Source organism: Dermochelys coriacea, chromosome 7 (genome assembly GCF_009764565.3).
Source record: "Dermochelys coriacea isolate rDerCor1 chromosome 7, rDerCor1.pri.v4, whole genome shotgun sequence".
NCBI classification, from domain to species: Eukaryota; Metazoa; Chordata; order Testudines; family Dermochelyidae; genus Dermochelys; species Dermochelys coriacea.
Genome location: NC_050074.1, coordinates 107,161,642 through 107,187,563, shown reverse-complemented (window position 1 = coordinate 107,187,563; position 25,922 = coordinate 107,161,642). Strand labels below are relative to the sequence as shown.

Genomic DNA, 25,922 nt, shown 5'->3' with positions numbered 1-25,922 from the left:
GAAGAGGAGGACTTGTGGCACCTTAGAGACTAACAAATCATGACTGGTGTTGAGAAAGTAAATAAGGAAGTGTTATTTACTCCTCATAACACAAGAACTAAAGGTCACCAAATGAAATTAATCGGCAGCAGGTTTAAAACAAACAAAAGGAAGTATTTTTTCACACAATACACAGTCAACTGTGGAACTCCTTGTCAGAGGATCTTGTGAAGGCCAAGACTATAACAGGGCTAAAAAAGGAACTAGATAAATTCATGGAGGATAGGTCCATCAATGGCATCCCTAGCCTTTCTTTGCCAGACGCTGGGAATCAGCGACAGAGGATGCATCACTTGATGATTACCGTTCTGTTCATTCCCTCTGGGGCACCTGGCACTGGCCACTGTCAGAAGACAGGATACTGGGCTAGATGGACCTTTGGGCTGACCCAATATGGCCATTCTTATGTTAACTTCAGTCAAGTTCTAATGTAAACTAGAAAACATCTAACTCATTTTTTTGGAGACTGACTAGAGCTCAGGTTTTAAAAACATGTGGACAATACTTTCACCACTTACAAAAATACTATCAGTGAAAATACTGTACTTGGTATTTTGTAGACATAGTAACATTATATGCCTCTATTCATTGTAGAGGCCACATAGTGAGTCAATCCGACTAAGCAGAGGAGGGCAGTTAGGTCTGGTCAGTTCTAATTTTGGCTCTGCAGACATTTTGGGATCTTAACCAAGCGCCCAGGTCCTGCAAGCTGACCTGACTAACGCAGCCCCCTATCCCCACACAGTTGCACCCACACGAGTGGAGCACCATGCCGGTGCAGGGGCTTCATCAACACAGCTAAGTTTGCGGGCTCGGGATCCATGTCAGGTAAGGCAAAAACCTGCTCTCAGTCCGATAAGTAGCCTCGTTCACTTCAGGAAGGCTACAAAGCTCAATCCGCAAGGTGGCTCTCTCTGTACTTGGTTTCTACCCCCTTTGGCTTACCACAGCGGTTTCACCAGGGTGTTCTGAGAATCAGTATTTCTAAAGCAGTGAGAGAGGTGAAGTCCTGGGGAAGCACTGAAAGATTTGCCAAGAAGCTCCCATTGCACGGCAAGGACTATTTTCGCCTCCAAGTGCACAAACCAAGGAGACCGATCGATGGAAAGGAGAACGTCATACAGCCGAAAAATCCAACCGCGGCCGGGGCCGGGAATGGGGCAGCCCCCGAGGCGAGGCTGGGCCACCCCTCCACCACCTGCCGGCAGGGCAGCCGCTCCCCCGCTGGGCCGGTGCTGGGCGGCAGGGATCGTCAGCGCCGCCCCAAGCCCCCTGCAGCCCCGGGGCTCCCCCCAAGCGCCGCCCTGGGCGGGGGCGTTTCACCGCCCTTCTTCCCCACGGCTCTGAAGGGGGAGCAGAGGGACGAGAACCCCGCACAGGCGCAGCGGCCTCCCGAACGTCTGCACGGGGATGACGATGAGCCCGGCCCCGGCACATGGGACGGGAAACCGGCGACACTGCGCGTGCGCATCTAGGCAACACAGGTGCACGCGCGCATGCGTGTTTTTGAAAGAGCGGCGTGCCAGGCGCTGACAACTGCACGCGCAAGGGGCCGCGCGCTCCTTCGAGTCTTCGCCTCCCGACACGGAGCCGCTCGTTGTCAGTGGCCCCGCCCCGATGGAGGCTGCCGGGAGCCGGCGGCTAGGCGTGTGCGTCTTGTGCGGGCTGCCGGCAGCGGGCAAGTCCGCTCTGGCGCGGGCGCTGTGCCACAGCCTGCGGCGGCGCGGGGGTCCAGACTGCGGCTGCGCCCTCCTGACCTACGATGACCTCATTCCGCAGGAGGCCTTCAGCCAACCAGAGACAGAAGCGGGGCTCGTAGAACAACACCCATTGGTCAGTACAGATTTTGCCCTTCCTATTGGTTAGCATAGATTGATCTCCGCCCCTTTATTGGCGGCGCTACTCTGCGCCGCCGTGGAACCTTTCTGTTGCTCTCTGCGAGGGCAGCGGGCAATGGAGCGCCCCGCCCCGCCCCTCCTCGGGCTTGAGCGACTGGGGGCATGTGCGCTGCCCTTGCTCCACTCAGGGCGGGCTGTATCCCGGGCACTGCCCCTCCCCAGTGCTGAGGGCAGAGCCGACCCCACCCCCACCCCGTGGCCGCGCACTGCCCCTCCCCAGTGCTGAGGGCAGAGCCGACCCCACCCCCACCCCGTGGCCGCGCACTGCCCCTCCCCAGTGCTGAGGGCAGAGCCGACCCCACCCCCACCCCGTGGCCGCGCACTGCCCCTCCCCAGTGCTGAGGGCAGAGCCGACCCCACCCCCACCCCGTGGCCGCGCACTGCCCCTCCCCAGTGCTGAGGGCAGAGCCGACCCCACCCCCACCCCGTGGCCGCGCACTGCCCCTCCCCAGTGCTGAGGGCAGAGCCGACCCCACCCCCACCCCGTGGCCGCGCACTGCCCCTCCCCAGTGCTGAGGGCAGAGCCGACCCCACCCCCACCCCGTGGCCGCGCACTGCCCCTCCCCAGTGCTGAGGGCAGAGCCGACCCCACCCCCACCCCGTGGCCGCGCACTGCCCCTCCCCAGTGCTGAGGGCAGAGCCGACCCCACCCCCACCCCGTGGCCGCGCACTGCCCCTCCCCAGTGCTGAGGGCAGAGCCGACCCCACCCCCACCCCGTGGCCGCGCACTGCCCCTCCCCAGTGCTGAGGACAGAGCTCACCCCACCCCCACCCCGTGGCCGCGCACTGCCCCTCCCCAGTGCTGAGGGCAGAGCTGACCCCACCCCCACCCCGTGGCCGCGCACTGCCCCTCCCCAGTGCTGAGGGCAGAGCTGACCCCACCCCCACCCCGTGGCCGCGCACTGCCCCTCCCCAGTGCTGAGGGCAGAGCTGACCCCACCCCCACCCCGTGGCCGCGCACTGCCCCTCCCCAGTGCTGAGGGCAGAGCCGACCCCACCCCCACCCCCACCCCGTGGCCGCGCACTGCCCCTCCCCAGTGCTGAGGGCAGAGCTGACCCCACCCCCACCCCGTGGCCGCGCACTGCCCCTCCCCAGTGCTGAGGGCAGAGCTGACCCCACCCCCACCCCGTGGCCGCGCACTGCCCCTCCCCAGTGCTGAGGGCAGAGCTGACCCCACCCCCACCCCGTGGCCGCGCACTGCCCCTCCCCAGTGCTGAGGGCAGAGCTGACCCCACCCCCCCCCCGTGGCCGCGCACTGCCCCTCCCCAGTGCTGAGGGCAGAGCCGACCCCACCCCCACCCCGTGGCCGCGCACTGCCCCTCCCCAGTGCTGAGGGCAGAGCCGACCCCACCCCCACCCCGTGGCCGCGCACTGCCCCTCCCCAGTGCTGAGGGCAGAGCCGACCCCCCCCCCCCCCCCGGGCCGCGCACTGCCCCTCCCCAGTGCTGAGGACAGAGCTCACCCCACCCCCACCCCGTGGCCGCGCACTGCCCCTCCCCAGTGCTGAGGGCAGAGCTGACCCCACCCCCACCCCGTGGCCGCGCACTGCCCCTCCCCAGTGCTGAGGGCAGAGCTGACCCCACCCCCACCCCGTGGCCGCGCACTGCCCCTCCCCAGTGCTGAGGGCAGAGCCGACCCCACCCCCCCCCCCACCCCGGGGCCGCGCACTGCCCCTCCCCAGTGCTGAGGGCAGAGCCGACCCCACCCCCACCCCGTGGCCGCGCACTGCCCCTCCCCAGTGCTGAGGGCAGAGCCGACCCCACCCCCACCCCGTGGCCGCGCACTGCCCTCCCCAGTGCTGAGGGCAGAGCCGACCCCACCCCCACCCCGTGGCCGCGCACTGCCCCTCCCCAGTGCTGAGGGCAGAGCCGACCCCACCCCCACCCCGTGGCCGCGCACTGCCCCTCCCCAGTGCTGAGGGCAGAGCCGACCCCACCCCCACCCCGTGGCCGCGCACTGCCCCTCCCCAGTGCTGAGGGCAGAGCCGACCCCCCCCCCACCCCGTGGCCGCGCACTGCCCCTCCCCAGTGCTGAGGGCAGAGCCGACCCCACCCCCACCCCGTGGCCGCGCACTGCCCCTCCCCAGTGCTGAGGGCAGAGCTCACCCCACCCCACCCCGTGGCCGCGCACTGCCCCTCCCCAGTGCTGAGGGCAGAGCCGACCCCACCCCCACCCCGTGGCCGCGCACTGCCCCTCCCCAGTGCTGAGGACAGAGCTCACCCCACCCCCACCCCGTGGCCGCGCACTGCCCCTCCCCAGTGCTGAGGGCAGAGCTGACCCCACCCCCACCCCGTGGCCGCGCACTGCCCCTCCCCAGTGCTGAGGGCAGAGCCGACCCCACCCCCACCCCGTGGCCGCGCACTGCCCCTCCCCAGTGCTGAGGGCAGAGCCGACCCCACCCCCACCCCGTGGCCGCGCACTGCCCCTCCCCAGTGCTGAGGGCAGAGCTGACCCCACCCCCACCCCGTGGCCGCGCACTGCCCCTCCCCAGTGCTGAGGGCAGAGCTGACCCCACCCCCACCCCGTGGCCGCGCACTGCCCCTCCCCAGTGCTGAGGGCAGAGCTGACCCCACCCCCACCCCGTGGCCGCGCACTGCCCCTCCCCAGTGCTGAGGGCAGAGCTGACCCCCCCCCCACCCCGTGGCCGCGCACTGCCCCTCCCCAGTGCTGAGGGCAGAGCCGACCCCACCCCCACCCCGTGGCCGCGCACTGCCCCTCCCCAGTGCTGAGGGCAGAGCCGACCCCACCCCCACCCCGTGGCCGCGCACTGCCCCTCCCCAGTGCTGAGGGCAGAGCCGACCCCACCCCCACCCCGTGGCCGCGCACTGCCCCTCCCCAGTGCTGAGGACAGAGCTCACCCCACCCCCACCCCGGGGCCGCGCACTGCCCCTCCCCAGTGCTGAGGGCAGAGCTGACCCCACCCCCACCCCGTGGCCGCGCACTGCCCCTCCCCAGTGCTGAGGGCAGAGCTGACCCCACCCCCACCCCGTGGCCGCGCACTGCCCCTCCCCAGTGCTGAGGGCAGAGCCGACCCCACCCCCCCCCCCACCCCGTGGCCGCGCACTGCCCCTCCCCAGCGCTGAGGGCAGAGCTGACCCCCCCCCCACCCCGTGGCCGCGCACTGCCCCTCCCCAGTGCTGAGGGCAGAGCTGACCCCACCCCCACCCCGTCGCCGCGCACTGCCCCTCCCCAGTGCTGAGGGCAGAGCTGACCCCACCCCCACCCCGTGGCCGCGCACTGCCCCTCCCCAGTGCTGAGGGCAGAGCTGACCCCACCCCCACCCCGTGGCCGCGCACTGCCCCTCCCCAGTGCTGAGGGCAGGGCTGCCTCCCTGTATTGTCCCTCATCATCCCCCAAATGCAGACGCTATCCCAGGCCCTGCTCCTTCTGTACTGTCTAAGGCAGTGTTATTTTCAACCCACAAGTGCCACTTGGTGGGCACTCCCCCTCTTCTTCCTCAGAGGGCCACTTGCTCTTCCTGATACATCTGAGCTCAACGTGGGTGACACACGCAGCAGGCCATTGTTTCTGTTCCCATCCTGTGCTGACCGCAGAGCAGTCTCACAACAGAGCCTGGGAATTTCTGCCCCAACTGCGGGGGTTTCTTCTGGGGAGAGCTAGTGGGGAAGGTGACCCAAGGGCAGAGGTTTAAAAGTGGTTCTACCAAGCATATCATGAGAGAGGCTGAGCATATGCAATTTATATTGAAATCAAAGGATATTGTGAGCACTCGGCACAGGCCCTGCAGCCCGTTACCATCTCTTCCTTCAGCTCTTCACTTCTGACCCATTTCTTGTATTTCCACTCTGTTTTGCCTCTCTTTCTGCCTTTCCCTGCAGAGTACACCCAGACCCCAACTGCTATGAGAGGGGATGATAATCAAATACTTTAGACACAGAGGGACCACAATTGTCCCTGCCCAGCAGCTCTCATTTTAGCTAAGTGTTTATTTCCTAAACACAAGAGCAAAGAGATTCAGCAGTAATGTCAAAATTCTACCCTAACCTCACTCCAGAGTGTAACTATTGAGGTATGAGCCAGTGTTAAATCTGTTGCCATACGTTAAGTACGAGTGAATTAAAGACAGCAACAAGAGGCCTCCTTCCTTTGAAGTACATGAAAATGTTGCCGTGTAGATATGGTCCCAAGTTCTCTGGCTGAAGAGCTTGTATCCAAACTGAAATAGACATAATACCTGACAACTGCACACCGTTCAAGCACAAAGACATGAAAATGTGTGAGGTGATCAACCTTTGGGCACTGATTCAGCAAAGCAGTTAAGCACATGCTTAAATCATTATTAAGAATACGCATGTTAGCATATGCCTGATGTTAAACATGTGCTGAATAAGGGCTTTTGCCACAAAGGTGGCCATGGGGGAGGAAAAGTCGTAGGCTTATATGGAATTAGAAGGCTATGGTATGGGGAGTAGGCAGCATGAAAGAAAGTGGAAGGCTGAAGAAGAAAGGAGTCACAAGAACAGCCATAAGGGAGAACTGGAAGGAACATGAAAAGGGTAGGGGGCGGGAGTTAGTATTTGTTAAATTAAACATTAATATTAAATGTGAAATACTTTGTTTTTTTCATAGCTGTCTCGCTGGAAATTGTACCGACATGAACTGTTAGAGTACCTTGAACACTTCTTACATGCTCTTATTAATGGAGATCATTTGTGTGCTCCAACAAACAGAACTGAAGCAACATGGAAAAGTTTTGTTTCCTGTTTCAAAGAACAAGGATTAATATCTTCAGAAATACATGATGCCAAATCTTGTCATTACTTAATAAATACAACCACTTCCAGACCATTGTATTTTGTTTTGGATGACAACTTTTATTATCAAAGCATGAGATATGAAGTATACCAGCTAGCTCGCAAATGTAATTTTTTTTGTCCTTTACATGCATTAATTTCAAGTTTTATAGCAAAGTAATTATTCTGCAGATTCAGTGAACTGTAACTGCTTAGTTTATTTTGGAAGTTATTTAATGGTACAATATATTTTAAATGGCTAAAATATTTAAAAAATAAAGCATAAGCTCGGACTAGTTTCTCTGACTGCATTATAGGCAACTTCTAGTTTATGTAAAATATTTCTATTTCTCACACACATAGTTTTCAGAAAGCATTAGTTGAGCAGTTTAAAATTACTATTTTCTTCAAAGCAAACATTTTGTGAAATTCTTTTAGATTCACTGGGCTTCTGCCAGTTATTTTTAGACTGTCCACTTGAGTCCTGTTTACAGAGGAATTGTCTGAGAAGTCAGCCGTTACCTGATGAGACCATATGTCTAATGGCAAGAAAAATAGAAGTACCAAATCCTGAGAAAAACACGTGGGAACAAAATAGCCTAATTCTGAAAAGTGTCGAATGCACTTCAGAAGATAAGTATGTTGTGATATTAAAGTTCTCCTTTATATACTTTGCTTTCATAGAAAGGCAAATAGAAATTTTCATGCACTACATATGTGCAGTATGTTGTACACACTCTGTAGAGCTATTTCTGGAAGCCAGGGAATTGATATAAATGCATATTGTACATAGAAAATATTTTAAAACTTGAGAGCCTGAGCCAATAGTGGTTCTACAGCAGGCTTGAAAGGATGCTTGTGCCTATTTTTAACAAGGTTCTACACATGCATGCAAAAAATGCTTCAGCGCAGTCTTCTTAAGGTTTGTTTTTGTTTATATTCTTGGGAAAACAGCTTTCTAACAAAGATGCTAAAACACCTTTATTAAGAGCACAGCTAGATTTTAATATTTTTAAAAGAATTGTAATTCTCTGCAGATTTCTACAGTGGGGATAGTGTTACAAACAAAAGTGAAAGGAATAAGAAGGTGTCCTTTTCCTTACAAAATTATTCATGTTAATTGATTCTTATTAATTTTCCGAAATCACAATCCTTTAAGATATTTTTTTCTCCACAAAGATCTGGACAGACATTGATGATGCCATAGTAGAGGTCATGTTGAGATTTTCAGTTGAAACAGGGTTTCAATCTCTTTTTTTGGGGATGAAAAGCAATGATCATCATAACCACAATTACATAACTTCTTATTATGGTTAGGGCCCTAACTTCATAGTCCATTTTGGTCAATTTCATGGTCATGGGATTTTAAAAATTATAAATGTCATGATTTCAGTTATTTAAATTTGAAATTTCACGGTGTTGTACTTGTAGGGATCCTGACCCAAAAAGGAGTTTTGATGAGGTTGCAATGTTAAGTAGGGGGGTTGCGGTACTGTTACCCTTACTTCTGCACTGCTGCTGCTGGAGGTGCTGCCTTCAGAGAAGGTCAGCTGGAGAGTGACAGCTGCTGGCTGGGAGCCCAGCTCTGAAGGCAGAGCCACTGCCAGCACAGAAGTAAGGGTGGCATGGTATGGTGTTGCCACCCACGTGTGCGGCGGGTATCGTATGCAGGGGGAGGCTGTGCCTCCCAAAACAGCCCATGCTCTGCTCCCAGATCCCCTCCCCACACTCTGCCCTGACCCTGGTTGGCTGGGGCTGGCCGGCCTATTTCCCGCAGGGACTCAGGACGGCCGGTGCTGGGGCCATGCTACCTACCTGGCCCAGGGCTGGGGGCGCTTCGGCTGCGCTGCCTGGCCACTCAGGGCTGGGAGCGGCCACCTGGGGCACCAGGGCTGAGGGCCCTGCCACCTGGCACTCCAGGGCTGAGGGCACTGTGGCTGCACCACCTGGGGCCCGGGTCCATGGTGGAGGTGCTCTGGGCTCCTGCGCGGGAGGGGGCATACAGGGAGAAGGAGAAGAGGGGGCTCAGGCACAAGGCGAGGGGCGGAGGGCTAGCCTCCCCCAGTGGCCGGATCATTGGCTGCCCATGGCCTCCCTTACTTCTGTGCTGCTGCTGGCGAGGCGCTGCCTTCAGAGCTGGGCACCTGGCCAACAGTCGCTGCTCTCCAGCTCCCCAGCTCTGAAGGCAGCGCAGACGGAAGGGTGGCAGTACCACAACTCTCCTAAAATGACCCTGTGGCCTCCCTGCAACTCCCTGTTGGGTCAGGACCCCCAATTTGAGAAACGCTGGTCTCCCCTGTGAAATCTGTATAGTGTAGGATAAAAGCACACAAAAGACCAGATTTCACGGGAGGAGACCAGATTTCATGGTCCATGACACGTTTTTCATGGCTGTGAATTTGGTAGGGCCCTAATTATGGTACGAATTTGTGGCTGACCGTGCCAACACTTATGCATGTGAATAAATGTATCCATGTGAGAAGTTTCACTGAAGTCAAATAAAGTTAAACACTTGAAACTTTAGATAGATACAGGTTTAAACAATATCTCTTGTATAGGTTTATTTACATAGATATAAAGATCAAAGATATTATCGCAACTAATCATAAATTATTTATTCCATAAAATTTATAAAATGAAATGTCAAAAACTGACGTACAACTTTAAGCATCAAAACCTGATTTAGACAATTTAATATGTCAAAACCTCTTTACCCTGGCAAATTATACAATTCATTGTGTGTTTTTTGAAAAAGTTTGTAAGTCAGTATTTTGGGCTAAAGTTAAGACTGTTGTTAGGAATAAGTATGGTGAGTTTTCAAATGTCAGTACTGTCATTAACTGAATTTTGGAACTGTAATAGTAATATATTTATGTAATTTACTTTAAGTGATAGTTGTGATAGTTTCCATAATTTGTAATGTGTATTTTTTGCTGTTGTAATGTTCTTCTTGTCCTCTTGTCTTGTCTAAGGTTTATATTATTTACTTTGCAACCTTAACTGAGAATCAGCTGTTTGGGGTTTTTTGTGCCATTATATATTGATTTTACAAAATGAGAGAAAGGGTTTCAATAACATTGTTTTTTAGTTTGCAGGTGATTAATTTGTTGGTTACTGCTTTGGAAAATCCAGTGAAACAAATTGAGGAAAATACTGAGCAAAAGGTAGTACTAATTGTCTTTAAAGAAATACCCTTCTGCAGATTATATTGAAAGACTTAATTGTGCATTTTTAGTTGTGCTGTTCACCTTGGTGTCTAAAAATGAGAAATTCCTTCCACAGTTCTTGCTTGCAAAAGCACAGAGAAAAAAGACTATGTACATAATGAGTTTTTTCTATGAAAAATAGTGACTGTGCTACAAATTCTTAATTAAGTCATCTGGACTGTATTTTGGCAAGCTTTGAATATGTTCTACAGTAGTTAAGATAATGCCTCCCACAATTGACTGACCGCATTGGGAGGGAAATAGTATGCTGCCCCCCTTAAAGGGGTGGTACAGATAGTTGTACCGGGGAAAAGCAGAGACTCCATAAGGTAATGCCATGGTGCAGTTCCATGCTACTCCCAACACAAAGCTGTGGCTAACTGCTATAATCTGCCCCTGAATCATGAATATTTACTTACATACAGTAGGAGAGGGACACGCAGAAGCAGGTGATATTCTAAAGAAACTAAACATTTTGGGATGCATTTCTACTCTTAAATATAACTTTCTCTTGATCTTGGATAGGAAACAGCCAGAGCCATTTGTGCAGCTAGTATTCTCCATCAAGCTGATCAGGCTTTCAGACGAATTGTCTCTCAAACAATGAAGGATGTGAAAGGTATGCATGGCATATTCTAACTGTCATTCTCCACGGGTATATAGCTCAACTGGTAACTAACATAAGGCTGAAACTGTGAAATACCCGTACACTGAAATAGTATAAGATTAGATCCTAGGGTCCTGCAAGTAAAACTTGTGTGAAACTTTATTCTCATGAGAAGTCCCACTAAAATTAAGTGTTTACAGGACCTGGGCCTAGTTCTTTGAAACTTAGCAGGCATGTGAAGATAAAACTATAGTTTTATTTTTCTTTTAGATAAAAATATACTTCCAAGTGAGATGAAGATTCTGGCAGAAGAACTTAATAAGCTTAAAGCAGAGTTTTTGGAAGATTTACGACAAGGAAATCATCAAAAAAATCAATTTTGTCTGCCAAGCAGTGAATTTGTTACAAATGTTATTACTTCATTCCAACAAGCGACTGACAATGTAGCGATGAAGGTTTTATTTAAATGAGCATACTGTGTTTTCAATGTAAGGAATACCAGAAACGTGATAGTGTTAGCCGTCTGCTGAATAAGTTATCTGAGGAAGCCACTACTGCCATGTGTGGAGGTTGATGTTAATTTATAAATTCATTTCTGTCACAATCTTATGAAACCAAAAAAACATTAACAACTCAGGTGTTTCGTTTTTAAGACCAAGCCAACAATAGGAAGAAATGAGTTTTGAAGATGAAAGAGATTTTGGAGCTGTAGTCCCCTGAATTCTAATCTGTGTCTCTTAAAACATCTTTGGTGCAAATCTTTGAACTCCTTCCCTGGCTCCTCCATCCATAATATTCTTCGTCCTTGCTTCTGTATATCCTAGATTTTCCATGTATCCATCTCTCTGTTCCTTTCCCATCTCATATTAGCCCAGTTTTTCTTTTTTTCAATGTCACTTACCCTTTTTCCATTGAACAAATAATAGAAGCTCAAATCTTCCTCCCAATCCTTTGTTCTTCCAAAGTATTTATAGCTAGGCAACAATGATGTACATAGGTAGAAAAGATCTGGTCTCAAATGTTGTTTGCGCTCAGTAATTAACATCATCCTATATTATTAAAGTCATCATTCCTATTGGGACAGTCATCATTCTGCATAACAATAGCGTGAATCATAGCATCTGTAAGAAATTATAAAAAATTATAAATTGTCTTATTTAATAGTCAGTACACACAGTATTACATTAACTGGTTAATGTCTGTATGATGCTAGGTAATATTAATAAAGAGATTGTATTAGGATATCTTTGTTGTACCCTTTGACTTTTCTCTTCCACGGCTATTGTTTGTTATAGTAATGTGGATAACTGATTGCACCTGCTGGGCTTTTCTTTGTAAGCAACACATGGTCAATGTGGATCTCATTTGCATGCTCTCTACTCTGCAATATTTGGCAACAGAGATCAAATCAAACCTTTAGCAATGCAACTTCTAGATTTGACACTTGCACTGTGTGGAGAGAAAAATGGTATTCTCTTGCTCCCTGAAAAACAGACAGTGTCTGGCTACTTTAGGTAATTAATAGTAGAGTAATAAAGTGTTTAATACTAAGCCAGGCAAGATTCAGGCCCTGTAACTAAAAGTTTTCCTGCTGCTTATGCTAGTATAGCTTTCTCTAGCACTATGCTGCTTATCCACTTGAATCTGAACAGTAATAGAAAAAAACGTTATGCCGCAGTTAGAGCACATAGCTGGCAGCTGGGAGATTTTTTGTTCTAATCCTTATGCTCTGCTGATTTGGAGCAAGGACTTGAACATGACTTTCCCATATCCCAGGTGAATGCCCTAACTACAAGGCTTCAGATTCAGTGTCTTTTCCTGGCTCCCCAAATTATTATTCTTTATACACAGTGGAAGAGCTTCAACAGGGGAGACTGATCCACCCTGGAATAGTCTTGGGGTTAGAGCATTCTCCTGGGAGGTGCAACATGTGGATTCAAGTCTCTGCTCCAAGTGTAGCAGAGCAGGGAGTTGACTCTAGGTCTCTTACATCCCAGGTTAGTGCATTAATCAACGGGCAATGCGTTGTTCAGAGGTATGCTGGGGAAGACAAGTGTGCTCATCCTCAGCTGTGTTGTGTTTTTTTTTTTTTTTGTCCAACTTGGTAGACGTGCTCTGGGGAGATGGGAGGGGCAACGCCTAGTTTTGAGAATCCTGCTGGGGTTAGGTATGAGCAAGGGCTCTGAGCAGTTTGTTAGCTCTGGGGCATTATCAGGACAGAAGGCGTTGTATATGCCTATCCTGTGACAGGGTGAATCTCTGGTACGAGGTCAGTAAAACTAGACTTCAGCAAAAGCACGAGGAATGACCACCCATACCGGCAAATAGCTAAAAAGCTGGCAGCTTTACAGATTTTCTAGACAGGTGATCAGTGCAGGGAACATATTAAGAAGCTGAAGAGAAAGTACCAAAAGACCAGCGATAAGAACCACACCTTGGGCAACTCGCCAGCGGCCCAATGGCATGCTCGTTTTATGACGACTTTGACTGGATTCTGGGCACTGCGCCCAGCACGGAGCCAATTGTGCTTCATGACGGCTTGGTCAGCTGGGATGGTGCCCTGTTGACATGGGGACTGATAAGAACCAGCAGCAGGATCCCAGTGAAGAGCATGAAGTGACTTCTATTGAAACCAGTTAGAGCAGGCTGTGGATCACAATCATTAGCAAATTCTTCGTCCCTATTCAGAAGAGCTGTTTGATTTCTCCGCCCCATGGAACAGCCTGCTGCCAAATCTTCAGCAAACCCTGTGTAGACAGAAGCTGTCCCAGAGCCCAGTATGTGTCTGACTCAAATTTACAGTTTATTATTAAAGTAATGGGAGGGATTTCTGCTCTGAGTAGCAGTGCAAAAATTATGAGCCCCAGCTACCAGCATGTGACCTCTAATGGCAGATTGTATCTCAGTGCCTGGGCGTTCCCCCTGTCCCCCACAACGCTGATTTGGAATTTCAGACATTCATAAGCAGCTGTAAAGATTATTTTAACTGTAAAGTCGCAGATGTTTGCTTGGGTCATTCTTGTTTTCCTTTCAATAATAAGTAATTTGCCATTCTGTAATCACTCCTCCTGGGTCTATGGAGCTGCTTGTAAACAGTGAACTGAGAGTGTGTGTGTGTGTGTGTGTGTGTGTGTGTGTGTTTAGGAAACAGTATTCTATCTCCAAATCTAGTCCATTTCAGTTAGAGGTACTCCATGCAGTCTGCATGTCACAAAATTATGTCTCCAACATACGAGTGGGGTGTCAGTTTTCTCCTCGGAACTATGCTGACTATGGGGTGGAGGAAAGCCATAGACGTTAGTGTGTTTGCATGCAGCAAAACAAGGTAAGCCAATGCAGCATCATGTTAATTCCCTCGGATTCTGACCCAATCCTGCTAGCTGACAGCTGCAAACTTTTCCTGAAGCAGGAGCTCCAGACAGTTACCTTGCAGGGTAGGGCATATTTTCCAGGCCCCTCTGTGTAGCTGACTAGTCCATTCCATTCACAAATGTGCTGTTCGGTTACTATACATTCGAATGCTTCAGCTATATACACTGCAGACTTCCCTCCAGCAGCCTGGAATAAAATCTTCCTCTGCCAATAGGGCACCACAAGAACAGTAATGTCTTCCAAAATGTGAAAGGCCTGAAATGACAGAAAAAGCCTTTTGCAGCAAGGGCACTAAACACACCCATTCCCCACCTCCCCCTGAATCGCAATTACTTATGAGATTATTGTGAAACAGAAAAAGGGTTATAATTTTAAACTTACCATTGTCTCTGCACTTATGTAACTGCGATTAACAAGGCTGTGTCCATAGGCCTGAAGCATTTCCTTCACAATATGTGTTGGTTCACTTTAGAAATGTTACTTTTTGTCCTTGAGATTTCACAATAAATAATTCTGTGCTCCTCCACTAAGCTAGTTTAGACAATAACCCCCCCCATTGCTCCTCCTGTTTCAACCTCCTCAACCTGTACTGCCTGCTGTTCTTCAGGAACTTAATCCCTGGCCCAACGTACCTTCAAGGACTGTTCCAAAATGAAACATTTCCATGATGAAGTTATGGTCGATGTTCTTGAGAGGGCAGACCGGAAGGTCCTTTACCAAAAGAAGGACAAAAGATTGGAACGACGGCCTCCTGACAGGCAGGAGGAAAGACTGAGGCTCACCGCCCAGGTAGAGGACAAAGTGTCAGCGAGGGAGCAGGCACTTGCAAAGCAGTTTCTGGAACAGGAATGATAGCTAAGGGAAGAGGACAGCGCTCAATAGAGAGAACTGTTTCAGCAACTCCTGTCCATAATGGTTGCAGGAGTACCATCTCCTGCCACCTCCCCAACACCATATCATGATCACCTGCCACATACCCTCAGTCCAGCAGTAGTTTTGACAACTCCATGTCAGGGTTGCCCATGCATTCAGGACTCATAAGCAGCTAGGCAGGGCAACTAAAGCCCATTCAGCCTTTCTTCTTCAACTCCTCTCTAGTAAAACCTCCTCTGCTCCCAAGTGAGGTGGGAAAGGTATAAAAAAGGGAAAAGAGAATGTGGAGCCAGGGGACATGTAACAGTCAGGGGATTGTGTCTGGTATTCACTGTTTCCTGCCTTTGTGTGTGTAGTTTTGTAATGGCAGCTGGCCTGCGCACCAGGGCGTGAGTGTTGTACTATTTTAAGACGTTTATACATAAGGCATGCTGTGTTTTCAAGAAAGCTTATTGCTGTCACTGCATCACATCAAATAATCATAATTTGAAAAAACATAGCTGAAAACATCTTCAGGAGCAATTAAGCATTAGTAAGCAAACTTTATTCCTCTATTTAAGTAGGTACAGCAATTCAATAAATTCCATCTGTAAACCCATGCTGGGCCCCTAATGCCAACCCACATTCAGTTGTCATCATGGTGTTCAGACTTACATTGCATGGCAATCAAGCCCACACCCCTCTGAAGCACTCCCCCCACCACAAAAAAATTAGTGAGCCACTTTTCCCCCAAATACTATCCCGTCTCTACCATTGGGCTCTGGTAGTCTCTAATGTGAGCACACAAAACATCCCTGACTTTGGCTGCCCAGGTACAACCAGCTTCCTTAGAGGTAGCTACACTTTCTGGCTGAGGGTCCCAATTGAGTGTCCCCTTGCTGTCATTCAGGGGGAAATGACTCACCTCTGGCTTCACAAGCATTGTGAAGAGTGCAGCAAGCCACAGTAATGCAGAGAGCATGGATGACACTGGCATCCAAATGGGTCTGTAGACACATCCAACATGATTTTATCTGCCAAAAGCACATTCAACAACATTCTACACCTGTTGAGTGTAGTTAAACCTTTCTTTGCAAAAGCAAAAGAAGGTATGCAGGGTCCCCCAGAATAACAGTGAGGACAATAACACCATTTATGTCAATGTTATTTGGTGGGAATAGTGTCCCAGCCTATCAATGCTGAATGTAGATTCCCAAGCAGCAAAAAACTCAGGCATTATGAACTTTTCCAGTACAGCCCACATAGACATTCATATTGTGGTCCACAAATGCCTGCATAACAGTGAAGTAGTACCCTTAGTGGTTTATGTACTCATACTCTTGAGAAGGGCAAACTACATGAGTCCCATCAGTGGGCCTGGCCCAATTAGGAAACCTGATTCTCTCAAAGCCAGCATTTACCTCTGGAATATCTCTAATATCTGCCACCTTGGGGTTAACCACATGCCTGATTGCCACCACCAATTTACGCACAGTCAACTGTCTAACCCCAAAGTGGTTGGCAACAGACCTGTAGCAGTCTGGGGGAAACCAGCTTCCAGACAGTTTGAGCAACCCTCTTCTGGACCTGCAAGGGTGTTGCTTTATGCTAGAGGGTGGGGCAAGCGGCTCACAAAGCTCCAGAAATGTGGCTTGCTTTATGCAAAAGTTCTGGACCCACTGCTGGTCATCCCAGGTCTGCATGACACTGTGGTCCCACCAGTCTGCTTGTGGCCCTGCGCCAGAAGTGGCAGTCTACGTAGGGGGCATCAGTGGCTTTGCCAATTATATTGAGCAGCATCTGCCATTGCGAGTCTGCAATAGCAGGGTACTCCTCCTCTTCTGCTTCCTCCTCCTCCTGCAGCTCCATTAGGAAATCCAGCAGGTACTTTTGGTGGGACAGAAATCGCTGTCAAAATGTCCACCAGCGCCTCGTGGATGCTTTGCCAGTTTCCTGTCACAGGAGTGGAAGCACAAGCAAGAGTAGTTCATCAGAAGATGCTTCTTCCCAGTTGCTGGGAGCGCACAGACCAAAATGACTGCTTGGCAGGCTGCTTCGGTGGGCTGTTCAAACTTCCTGTCAAATGCAAGGTGGGCAGTAAAGTTTTCTCACAGTGCACCATGGTCCTAGGGCTGGAATGGCCACATTTTGGGGGGGGGGTGGCATGGTGCTAAGGATTCTGGGATATGGTTAGTCTGCCTTGGGTCTGTGTGCTGCAGTGTGGACGACTGAACCCCAGGTTCAAGCATGGGTCAGAAAAGTCTTCATGTAGGGTTAAAAAACAATATAGATGCTCAAGCCCAGGGTTCCCTAACATAGGTAAGCTGACTTAGGTCCCACTAACCCTGGGCTTGCATTGCAGTGTAGACACACAGTGCTGCCAAGTGTCTGATTTCAGCCTATGTTCATCTGGCTCCATTCTGTTCAATTTCGGTTTGTTTGTTACAAAAATTTGGTCAAATCTTTATTACAAAACTCCATTGATCTCACTGAGGCCTGAATTTCACCCTCCAGATCAACTGGCAACAGACAAATTGAAATTGAACAGTTTGTCGTAATCATAAACTGAAATCAGATCTTTGACTCCAGCTGTAGCATTGGATTGAGGCCCTGATTTGGCCAAAAAGGCTGGGGCCAGTCTGCCCCTCTGTGATTGGCTGGTCATTGCTGAACTCTCCTGAGGCTTTCCCAGCATGCTCTTCTGGTAGCTGATCCTTTAAATCTAGGAAAGACAAACAGCTGTAGCCCTAAGGGAACCATTTTGACTTCAACTACTGAAGGCATAACTGAAATTACAGGAGGTAGCTTCCTAGGGAATGCATGCTATTCTGACCTATATGACACCATACACAGGTGTTGCCCTTGATAGGTTCTTACTAATCTGGTTGAACAATATGCAAGCCAGAAATGCTCCAGTTTCTAGTTTGTATTTAGCATTCCTATTGATAGGCGACAGCACGTCAAGCCAATAATCAAACACACAAATGCAGACTGGACCTCACGAGCATTTCAGAGCAGGAATCTGGTGAGTTTGACATAATTGTTTCTTTCTTGTATAGTATGCTTCTGTAATAAATATCTAGCTAATTTTTGAGGAACAGCTATTTCCTCTCCTTAAAGTTTACTACCCTTGCATTTTTGTTTTTAAGAAGGTTCCACTAGTCCTGAAGTATGACGGTAGTGTGGTCTCGAGGAATCAGCACCAGATTGGGAGTTGAGTCCTCTTGAGTGTTAATCCACTGTTACCACTGACTTGCTGTATGGCCTCCATTTCCCCTGTAAAATGGAAATAAAAATATTCACCCATGTATTACACAGGGATGTTATGAGAACTAGTTAATGTCCTCAGTATCTTATTATTATTTATTAATCTATGGTCCCTAATCATGGACCAGAACTCCATTGTACAAGCATAGAATAAAAAGACAATCCATGCCCTATGGAGTTTAAGTATAAGAGACAACAGATGGTTATAGACAGAGAGGGGAGACAAGTAAACAATGAAACAATATTAGTCAACATGATAAGCAATGGTCTGTGAACATCCATAGCCTAATAGTGCTTTGAATATCTAAAAGAAAACCAAATCAGCCAACATGTGAGAAGAATTTAATTATTAAAGTTTAGCATTTGGAAGAGAGTTATCAAGAAGGCTGTTCTTGGGTAGGGGGAAGAAAGCAGGAAGAGCTGCTAGGAGACTGTGCTAGGTCAAGAGGGGGAGCACTCTAAGGGAGTTTGGAAATCGGAATCTCTCTACATCAATGGCAATATGAGAGGCTACGACACAGAAGTTTGGTTATGTTTTGGGAAATAGATCTTTCCCCGGCTGTGTGAACAAACTATACCCAGTTTAAGGCGTGTCCCCTGTCATTACGGTTTTTATGGTTGTATAGAAATGTCGAGCTCGAAGGGATCTTGAGACATCATCTAGTCCATTCTGCCCCGCTCTGAGGTAGAACCAACTAAACATAGATCGCCCTTGACAGGTGTTTGGCTAACCTGTTCTTTAAAACCTCTGATCATAAGGATTCCACAACCTCTCTTGGAAGCCTATTTCAGTGCTTAATTATTCTTTTAGATATAAAGCTTTTCCTAATGTCTAACCTAAGTCTTGCTTGCTGCAGATTAAGCTGATTACTCCTGTTCTACTTTCAGGGGATTTACAGTACCTCACAATGTAAGCCAGGGGTTAGTGGGTCTCAAGTCAGCTGACCCAAGTTAGGGAACCCTGGACGTGAGCCTCTACATTGTGTTTTAAACCTGTTAAGACTTTTCTATGCTCAAATCTAGGGCTCTGGCATCCACACTGCAGTGTGCAGACCAAAGTTAAAATAACCATGTCCTAGAGTCCCTGATACGCCCCTCCCCCCCACCACACAAAATGTGGTTACTCTAGCCCTAGGACCAGGGTGCACTGTGAGAAAACTTTACTACCCTCCCTGCACATTACCAGGAAGCAGCTCACTTTGCAAAAGTCATGTTCTGTTTGCTTTTCACTACAAAACCAGGAGACTCTCTGATAGGGTGCTTGCAGATCGGTGATCAAAAGAGAATGGGTTAACACTCACCTGAGCTGCTGCTATTTGCAAAGGGGTGCGGGGATGGCTTCTGTTTTCAAGAGTGGATTGCAGATTGTTGGGATAGAGGGGACTAAGGAAATTGTCCCGTGGAATTGTGGGATTCTTCTGCTTGTCTCTTGGGACCAGAGTCAAAAGGGGCTGCATCTATATTGCAAAGCAATACGGCTCGGACCTTGGATCCCATCTTAACTCAAGCTTGGATCCTGGGTCCAAACCCTGGATTAGTGCAATTGCAGTGTAGATGCAAAGGGGGGGGAGGGCGGGAGATTTGAGCCTAGGCTCAAACTTACATTGCAGTGTAGCCATACCCATGGAGAACAATTGATCGCCATCTTCTTTATAAGACCGTTATAATGTTCCTTTCAGTCTTCTTTTTTCAAAGCTAAACATACCCAGTTCTTTAAGCCTTTCTTCACATGTCAGGTTCTCTAAACCTTTTATCATCTTTGTTTTCTCTCCTCTGAACTTTCCAATTTATCCATATCTTCCTTAAAGTCTGGTGCCCAGAACTGGACATGGTACTTCAGCTGAGACCTCACCAGTGCTGAATAGAGCAGGGCAATTACCTCCCATGGCTTAAAACACTCCTGTTAATACACCCCAGAATGTTATTAGCATTTTTCTTTCACATTGTTGACTCCTATTCAATTTGTAATCCATTATAACTCCCAGATCTTTTTCTGCAGTACCATCACCTAGCCAGTTATGTCCAATTTTGTAGCTGTGCATTTGATTTTTCCTTTCTGAGTGCAGTACTTAGCACTTGTCTTTATTGAATTTCATCTTGTTGATTTGAGACCAATTCTCTAATTTGTCACAGTTGTTGTCCATTCTAATCCTGTCATCTAATGTACTTGCAATCCCTTCCAGTTTGGTGTCATCCATAAAGTTTATAAGCGTACTCTCTGTGCCGTTCGCCAAGTCGTTATGGAAATATTGATTGGTACAGGATGCAAAACAGACCTCCTTTGTTCCCCACTGTACACGTATCCCCAGATTAACAGTGAACTATTGATAACTACTCTTTGAGGATGGTCTTTCAATGGATTTTTCACCTACCTTGTACTAATTTTATCTAGACCACATTTCCCTCATTTGCTGACGAGAATGTGGGACTGTGTCAATAGCCTTACTACAAACAAAGATAAATCATGTCTACAGCGTCCCTCCATATCCACTAGGCCTGTAACCCTGTCAAAGAAGAAAATTAGGGTGGTTTGGAAAAATTTAGGAGAATAAATACTAAATGTTTAATGTTTAAATACTAAATACTCCGTCTCTCAGTGACTTTTAATGAATGCTTGAAGATTCATTGAGTTAGAAAGCCTTAAAAAAAGTGATTGGGGCAGTTTCACTATAGGAAGCAATAGCTAAAAGATTATTTTGGTGTTAAATTTCCCTAAACATCTTTATAAATGAATGAAATATCTTTTGGTGGAGGATGAGTGTTGATAAACTTTGGAAGTAGTGAGCTTTAAGGAAAGGTCTGGTTTGTTGCACAGTAGCCAGGTGGATGGTCTATGCAGAAGGCACAGCATGGAAGAAGGCACGAAGAGAGAACTAGAGGTACAGAAGAGGGAGCTAGAGGAAAGACTAACCAGTGGGCAGGTTTGACTTACTCATCAACAGCTAGTCTATTGAAAAAGTGTAAACATCAGGGAAGAAAAACAAAGTTTAGGAGAAGGGGGATGAAATTAAAGAAAGGAAAACTTAGGTAGAATAACAGAGAACATTCACTAATGGCAAAATTGATTGATCATGGAAATGCTGGAAATACCATCTCTTGAGATATTCAGAACTGAACTAGACATTAGAAAACGTTATTTGTAGTATATTCTACAATCTTTCAGTAGCCATGACTAGATGTCGCTAATAGTGTATAATTCTATTTTCTTATTCAAGAAGATACTTCATTATCTTTTCTTTTTAGAAACATTAAATAAAGGCAACAATTGTTTTGTGTTTGAGCGTGGGAAGCACTGGCTTTGATATTGGGTAAAAATTTCAAAAGCACCTATGTTATTTAGAAGCCTAAATCCCAATGAAAGTTAATGGGACTTAGGATCCTAGAAGATGTAGGTGCTTTTGAATATTTAACTCTCACCCTGCTCAAGATAGTTTGCCACTAGTTTTACACACACTCTGCCATATTATTACTTACTTTCTGAATCACCTTCCATTGGTACATGATAAACATATCCCACGGGACACCCGTGTACCCCTAATGACCTGAGTAGTTAGCCAGTATTTGGGGTCTTGTGGATTGTTTCTATTAGGAGGAGAAATTGACAATGGGGTCAGCTGTTTGTGTGATGCAATCCCATTTATTTACAAATATACATAAAATCCTGTTTCCCTGAACACAGTAGGAATCGAACAGCCGGAAACATTTTTTTGCTCAGTGCCAAGCCACTTTCCAGGCAGCACTCTACTCAGAAGCTCTCAGCTTTTTCTCAAGGTCATTGCTACAAGTGCTTTTCTGGGTGTGTCTCACACACACACACACACACACACACACACACACACACACACCTGCAGCAAATAATATCCAGCTCTCTGCATTTACATTCAGACCCCAGAGGACAACCCCCTCAGACCACATGACTCAATTCCTGAAGGTGCTCCAACCTTGCAGATGGCCTGTATTTTGGGCAGTGGGTCCTAGTGTTTCAGCTGTCTGTTCCATAAAGGAACTTACTTGCTTTTCACATTTATCCTGAACAAAGAGTGGCTGTTACCCCCAACGGCCTAACCCTCAGCATAAAAATATAGATGTTTAGTACAATTAAGTCTGAGTGAGGTTCACTACTAGTTCATTCCTCCTTTTATTGGTAAGAAGTAAAAGAAAATGAACAAGCATATTAAAGAACCATTCTGGATCCTTTAATAGTGGTTAGCATGTACAGTGCGCAATGTTGATTCTTACTGATGTGCTGAGGAAAACACCTGTATCCTAAATTCTTTTCACACCACAATAAAAGCATGGTGCCAATATTTAAGTACGAGTTCCATATAATTACAAAGTGGCCTAGCACTGATCCTGTTTCATATCTATACCAATGACTTTCCTTGACCATCTTAATGGAAATTTGCCTAGCACAGGATTTACTTAGCATAGAACAAATCCTAACAAGGACTTTAAAACCATATTTCTTACACTAGCAGCTAAAACCAAACCCCACCAAGATAGTTGTCAGCATTTAATTTAAACAATCAAAAAGCTAGGATGGAACTGTATGTGGACTTCTGTAAGACACAATCCCACCCTGAAATACCTTCGGGGTAACATTAGACTGAAGACTCGCATACTGCTGGCAAATGAAATATATCCACAACAAAATAAAGATGTGTGTAAACCTCATCCAGAACCTGGCAGGAGTGACATAGACAGCAGATGCAAAAATGTTATGGACCTCTTCACTGGCCCTTGTTTACTCTACCACAAAATACTGCTCACCTGTCTGGACTCGTCTCTCCCACACATCACTCACTGATTCTCAACTTAACACTTCTATGTGGCTAGTTGTGGGCACAGTAAAATCAATATGTGACTGTGGCTTCCCATATTGACACACATCCATCCACCCTGAATTTGTTGCAGCATGAGAATTTTTCAAGAGTCCCATCATATTCAAAGGAACAAGGATCTCCCAAGACATGAAGACCTAAATTGCCAGTCAACCCTATTAAACCTTTTTGGCTTGCAGTGCAAGAGCTTGAAGACTTGGGGTTTTCAATGGTGAACAAGGTGGAGGGGAGGCAACATCCTGAACAAATAACTCCTCAAGGATCCAACCAAAGAACCTAGACGCTTTTCCCTCCCATGGAGACTATGGTCCACTTTGAACCACAGCAGCACATCACAGGGCAGGTGCACATACCTTCTCCATAAAGGGTACTGAGTGTCAGGGGGTTTTCAGTCTGAAGAAGTGGGTTTTTTACCCATGAAAGATTATGCCCACATATATCTGTTAGTCTTTAAGGTGCCACCGGACTCCTTGTTGTTAAAGGGTACTGAGAGACGATCCAATTTGTGACTGCAGAAACAGATTTGAAACTATGGAATATCTTGTCAACCATACAGTGTTCCAGGTAATCATGTCCTGGTCATATCTCTGCCATCCATTCTGCAAGTCCTGAAGCAATCAATTGGATTGCCACCATAGACTTGAACATATAACATTGCTGGTGTTAAGTGATACGAAAGAAGTGGCTTTTTCCCCAGTAAAAGTTCATTGCCAGTTCTAACAAGAGTATATAAATTGGTTGAATATTAAGAGCTTAAAAGCTTTGGAAGGATTCATTTCTGGGCAACCATTTTCCTATATAAAAATCACTCAAACTGAACTAGGGCAGGGTCCTAGGCAGGTATTGTTTAAGATAGGCACCATTGTAAATGCCATAATTAAGGCTGTATACAGACTTCCATTATAATGCCCTGCTTTCATCTGCCTTCAATGTTCTCATTTAGTTTGCTTTGGAGTTGAAACATTCTATGCTTTGAGTGCAAAAGCTCCTCAGAAAGGATGAAGTAAATTCATTCAGCAGCTTCAGTTACCTGAGTAATTATATGCTACTTATGCTTTTTTAAAAAATTGAGGTTTTTGCACATGCATTAGTCCAATGGCCAAATGCTAAATCATTAACTATGGCTAGGTTTTAGGAATAATCTAGATAATAGGAATAATCAAGTAAATCTCTTAAATATGAAGATATGAGTAAGGCTACAATTTTGTCACAGACATCAAGGTGGTCACAAAAATTGTAAATTTTAATACTAAAATACCCACAGACCCAGTAGCATTATGACCTAATGCCATACCAGCATTCAGGTTTTCTATGTCAACCCCTCCGGAGATGGAGATGGAAGAGCAGGAGACAAATTTGTGCAGTGTTGCAGCCCCGTGTGCTATGTTGCAATGCAAATCCAATTTGGTCCACAGCCCCACATTTCCATCACTGCAGGAGTGTACAGGCCAACCTGAGTGGTGCTGTGACCCCATGTGCTGGGTGATAATGCCCAGAGTAGGGAACCAGGTCCAACCGCAGGGGACAGGAGCCAGTACTGCATGGTGAGCTCATTCTCTAACACTGTACAGCCCTATGATTATCAGTGGTTCACAGTCATGCTGAAAGGGCATAACGAGTGGGGTCCCGTAGGGATCAGTTCTTGGTTCGTTCTGTTTAATACCTTCATCAAAGATGGAGATAATGGCATAGAGTACGCTTATAAAGTTTGCGGACAATACCAAGCTGGAAGGGGTTGCAAGTGTTTTGGAGGATAGGATTAAAATTCAAAATGATCTGGACAAACTGGAGAAATGGTCTGATGTAAATAGAATGAAATTCAATAAGGACAAATGCAAAGTACTCCACTTAGGAAGGAACAATCAGTTGCACGCATACAAAATGGGAAATCACTGCCTAGGAAGGAGTACTGAAGAAAAGGATCTGAGGGTCATAGTGGGACCACGAGCTAAATATGAGTCAACAGTCTAACACTGTTGCAAAAAAAGCTAACATCATTCTGAGATGTATTAGCAGGAGTGTTGTAAGCGAGACATGAGAAGTAATTCTTCTACTCTACTCCATGCTGATTAGCCCTCAACTGGAGTATTGTGTTCAGTTCTGGGCACCACATTTCAGGAAAGTTCTGGACAAATTGGAGAAAGTCCAGAGAAGAGCAACAAAAATGATTAAAGGTGTAGAAAACATGACCTGTGAGGGAAGATTGAAAAAATTGGGTTTGTTTAGTTTGGAGAAGAGAAGACAGAGGGGATATGATACCTTTTCAAGTACGTAAAAGGTTGTTACAAGGAGGAGGGAGAAAAAATGTTCTTCTTAACCTCTGAGGATAGGACAAGAAGCAATGGGCTTAAATTGTAGCAAGGAGCTTTAGGTTGGACATTAAGAAAAACTTCCTAACTGTCAGGGTGGTTAAGCACAGGAATAAATTGCCTAGGGACATTGTGGCATCTCCATCACTGGAGATTTTTAAGAGCAGGTTGGACAAACACCTGTCAGGGATGGTTTAGATAATACTTAGTCCTTGAGTGCAGGGGACTGGACTAGATGACCTTTCAAGGTCCCTTCTAGTCCTATGATTCTATGCCCCACCCCCCACTCCTTCGCTTTCCCTGACAAAGATTTCACAACAGGGAAAATGGCTATTAAAAATGTCCATGACAAAATTGTAGCCCTACTTATGAGCCATTAAAAAAGGGATTTGGACAGATAATTGCTGATCTACACTGAGAACTCACATCGGTATAGCTATGTCTCCCAGAGGTGTGAAAAATTCACATCCCCACAAGACATAGCTATGCCAGCCTAACCCTCTGTGAAGACAGTGCTAGGTCAATGGAAGAATTCTTCCGCCAAACTAGCTACCATCTCTCAGGGAGGTGGATTACCTATGCCCATGGGAAAACCCTTCCTGTCAGCATAGGTAATGTCTACACTGAAGCACTACAGCGATATAGCTGCAGCAACAGTTTAAGTGAAGACACTGTAAATTTCCTATTAAAGTTATGCAACTATAGAGCCACAGTAACTGCCAAATAAATGTGTAACTAGCGAGTGATTGCATTTAAAATAGATTTGGGCAAACAAT

General features: G+C 47.4%; 1 protein-coding gene across 1 annotated transcript; it reads left to right on the top strand.

Moving 5' to 3' along the window:
• Window positions 1-1,453: 1,453 nt before the first annotated feature.
• On the top strand, window positions 1,454-11,747 carry PSTK (phosphoseryl-tRNA kinase). Its single transcript, XM_038411721.2, has 6 exons — window positions 1,454-1,872; window positions 6,529-6,820; window positions 7,131-7,329; window positions 9,781-9,856; window positions 10,424-10,517; window positions 10,776-11,747. Exons 1-6 carry the CDS (start codon window positions 1,657-1,659, stop codon window positions 10,973-10,975), a joined length of 1,077 nt encoding a protein of 358 aa, XP_038267649.1. The 5' UTR covers window positions 1,454-1,656; the 3' UTR covers window positions 10,976-11,747.
• The last annotated feature ends 14,175 nt before the right edge of the window (window positions 11,748-25,922 follow it).

What these genes read in the sequence shown, in the direction of transcription:
- PSTK (XM_038411721.2), top strand. Translation starts at nt 1,657, where the DNA reads ATGGAGGCTGCCGGGAGCCGGCGGCTAGGCGTGTGCGTCTTGTGCGGG. An exon ending in GAATGCACTTCAGAAGATAA is followed by an intron (nt 7,330 to 9,780) that starts GTATGTTGTGAT and finishes ATTGTTTTTTAG; the next exon opens with TTTGCAGGTGATTAATTTGT. An exon ending in AGGAAAATACTGAGCAAAAG is followed by an intron (nt 9,857 to 10,423) that starts GTAGTACTAATT and finishes GATCTTGGATAG; the next exon opens with GAAACAGCCAGAGCCATTTG.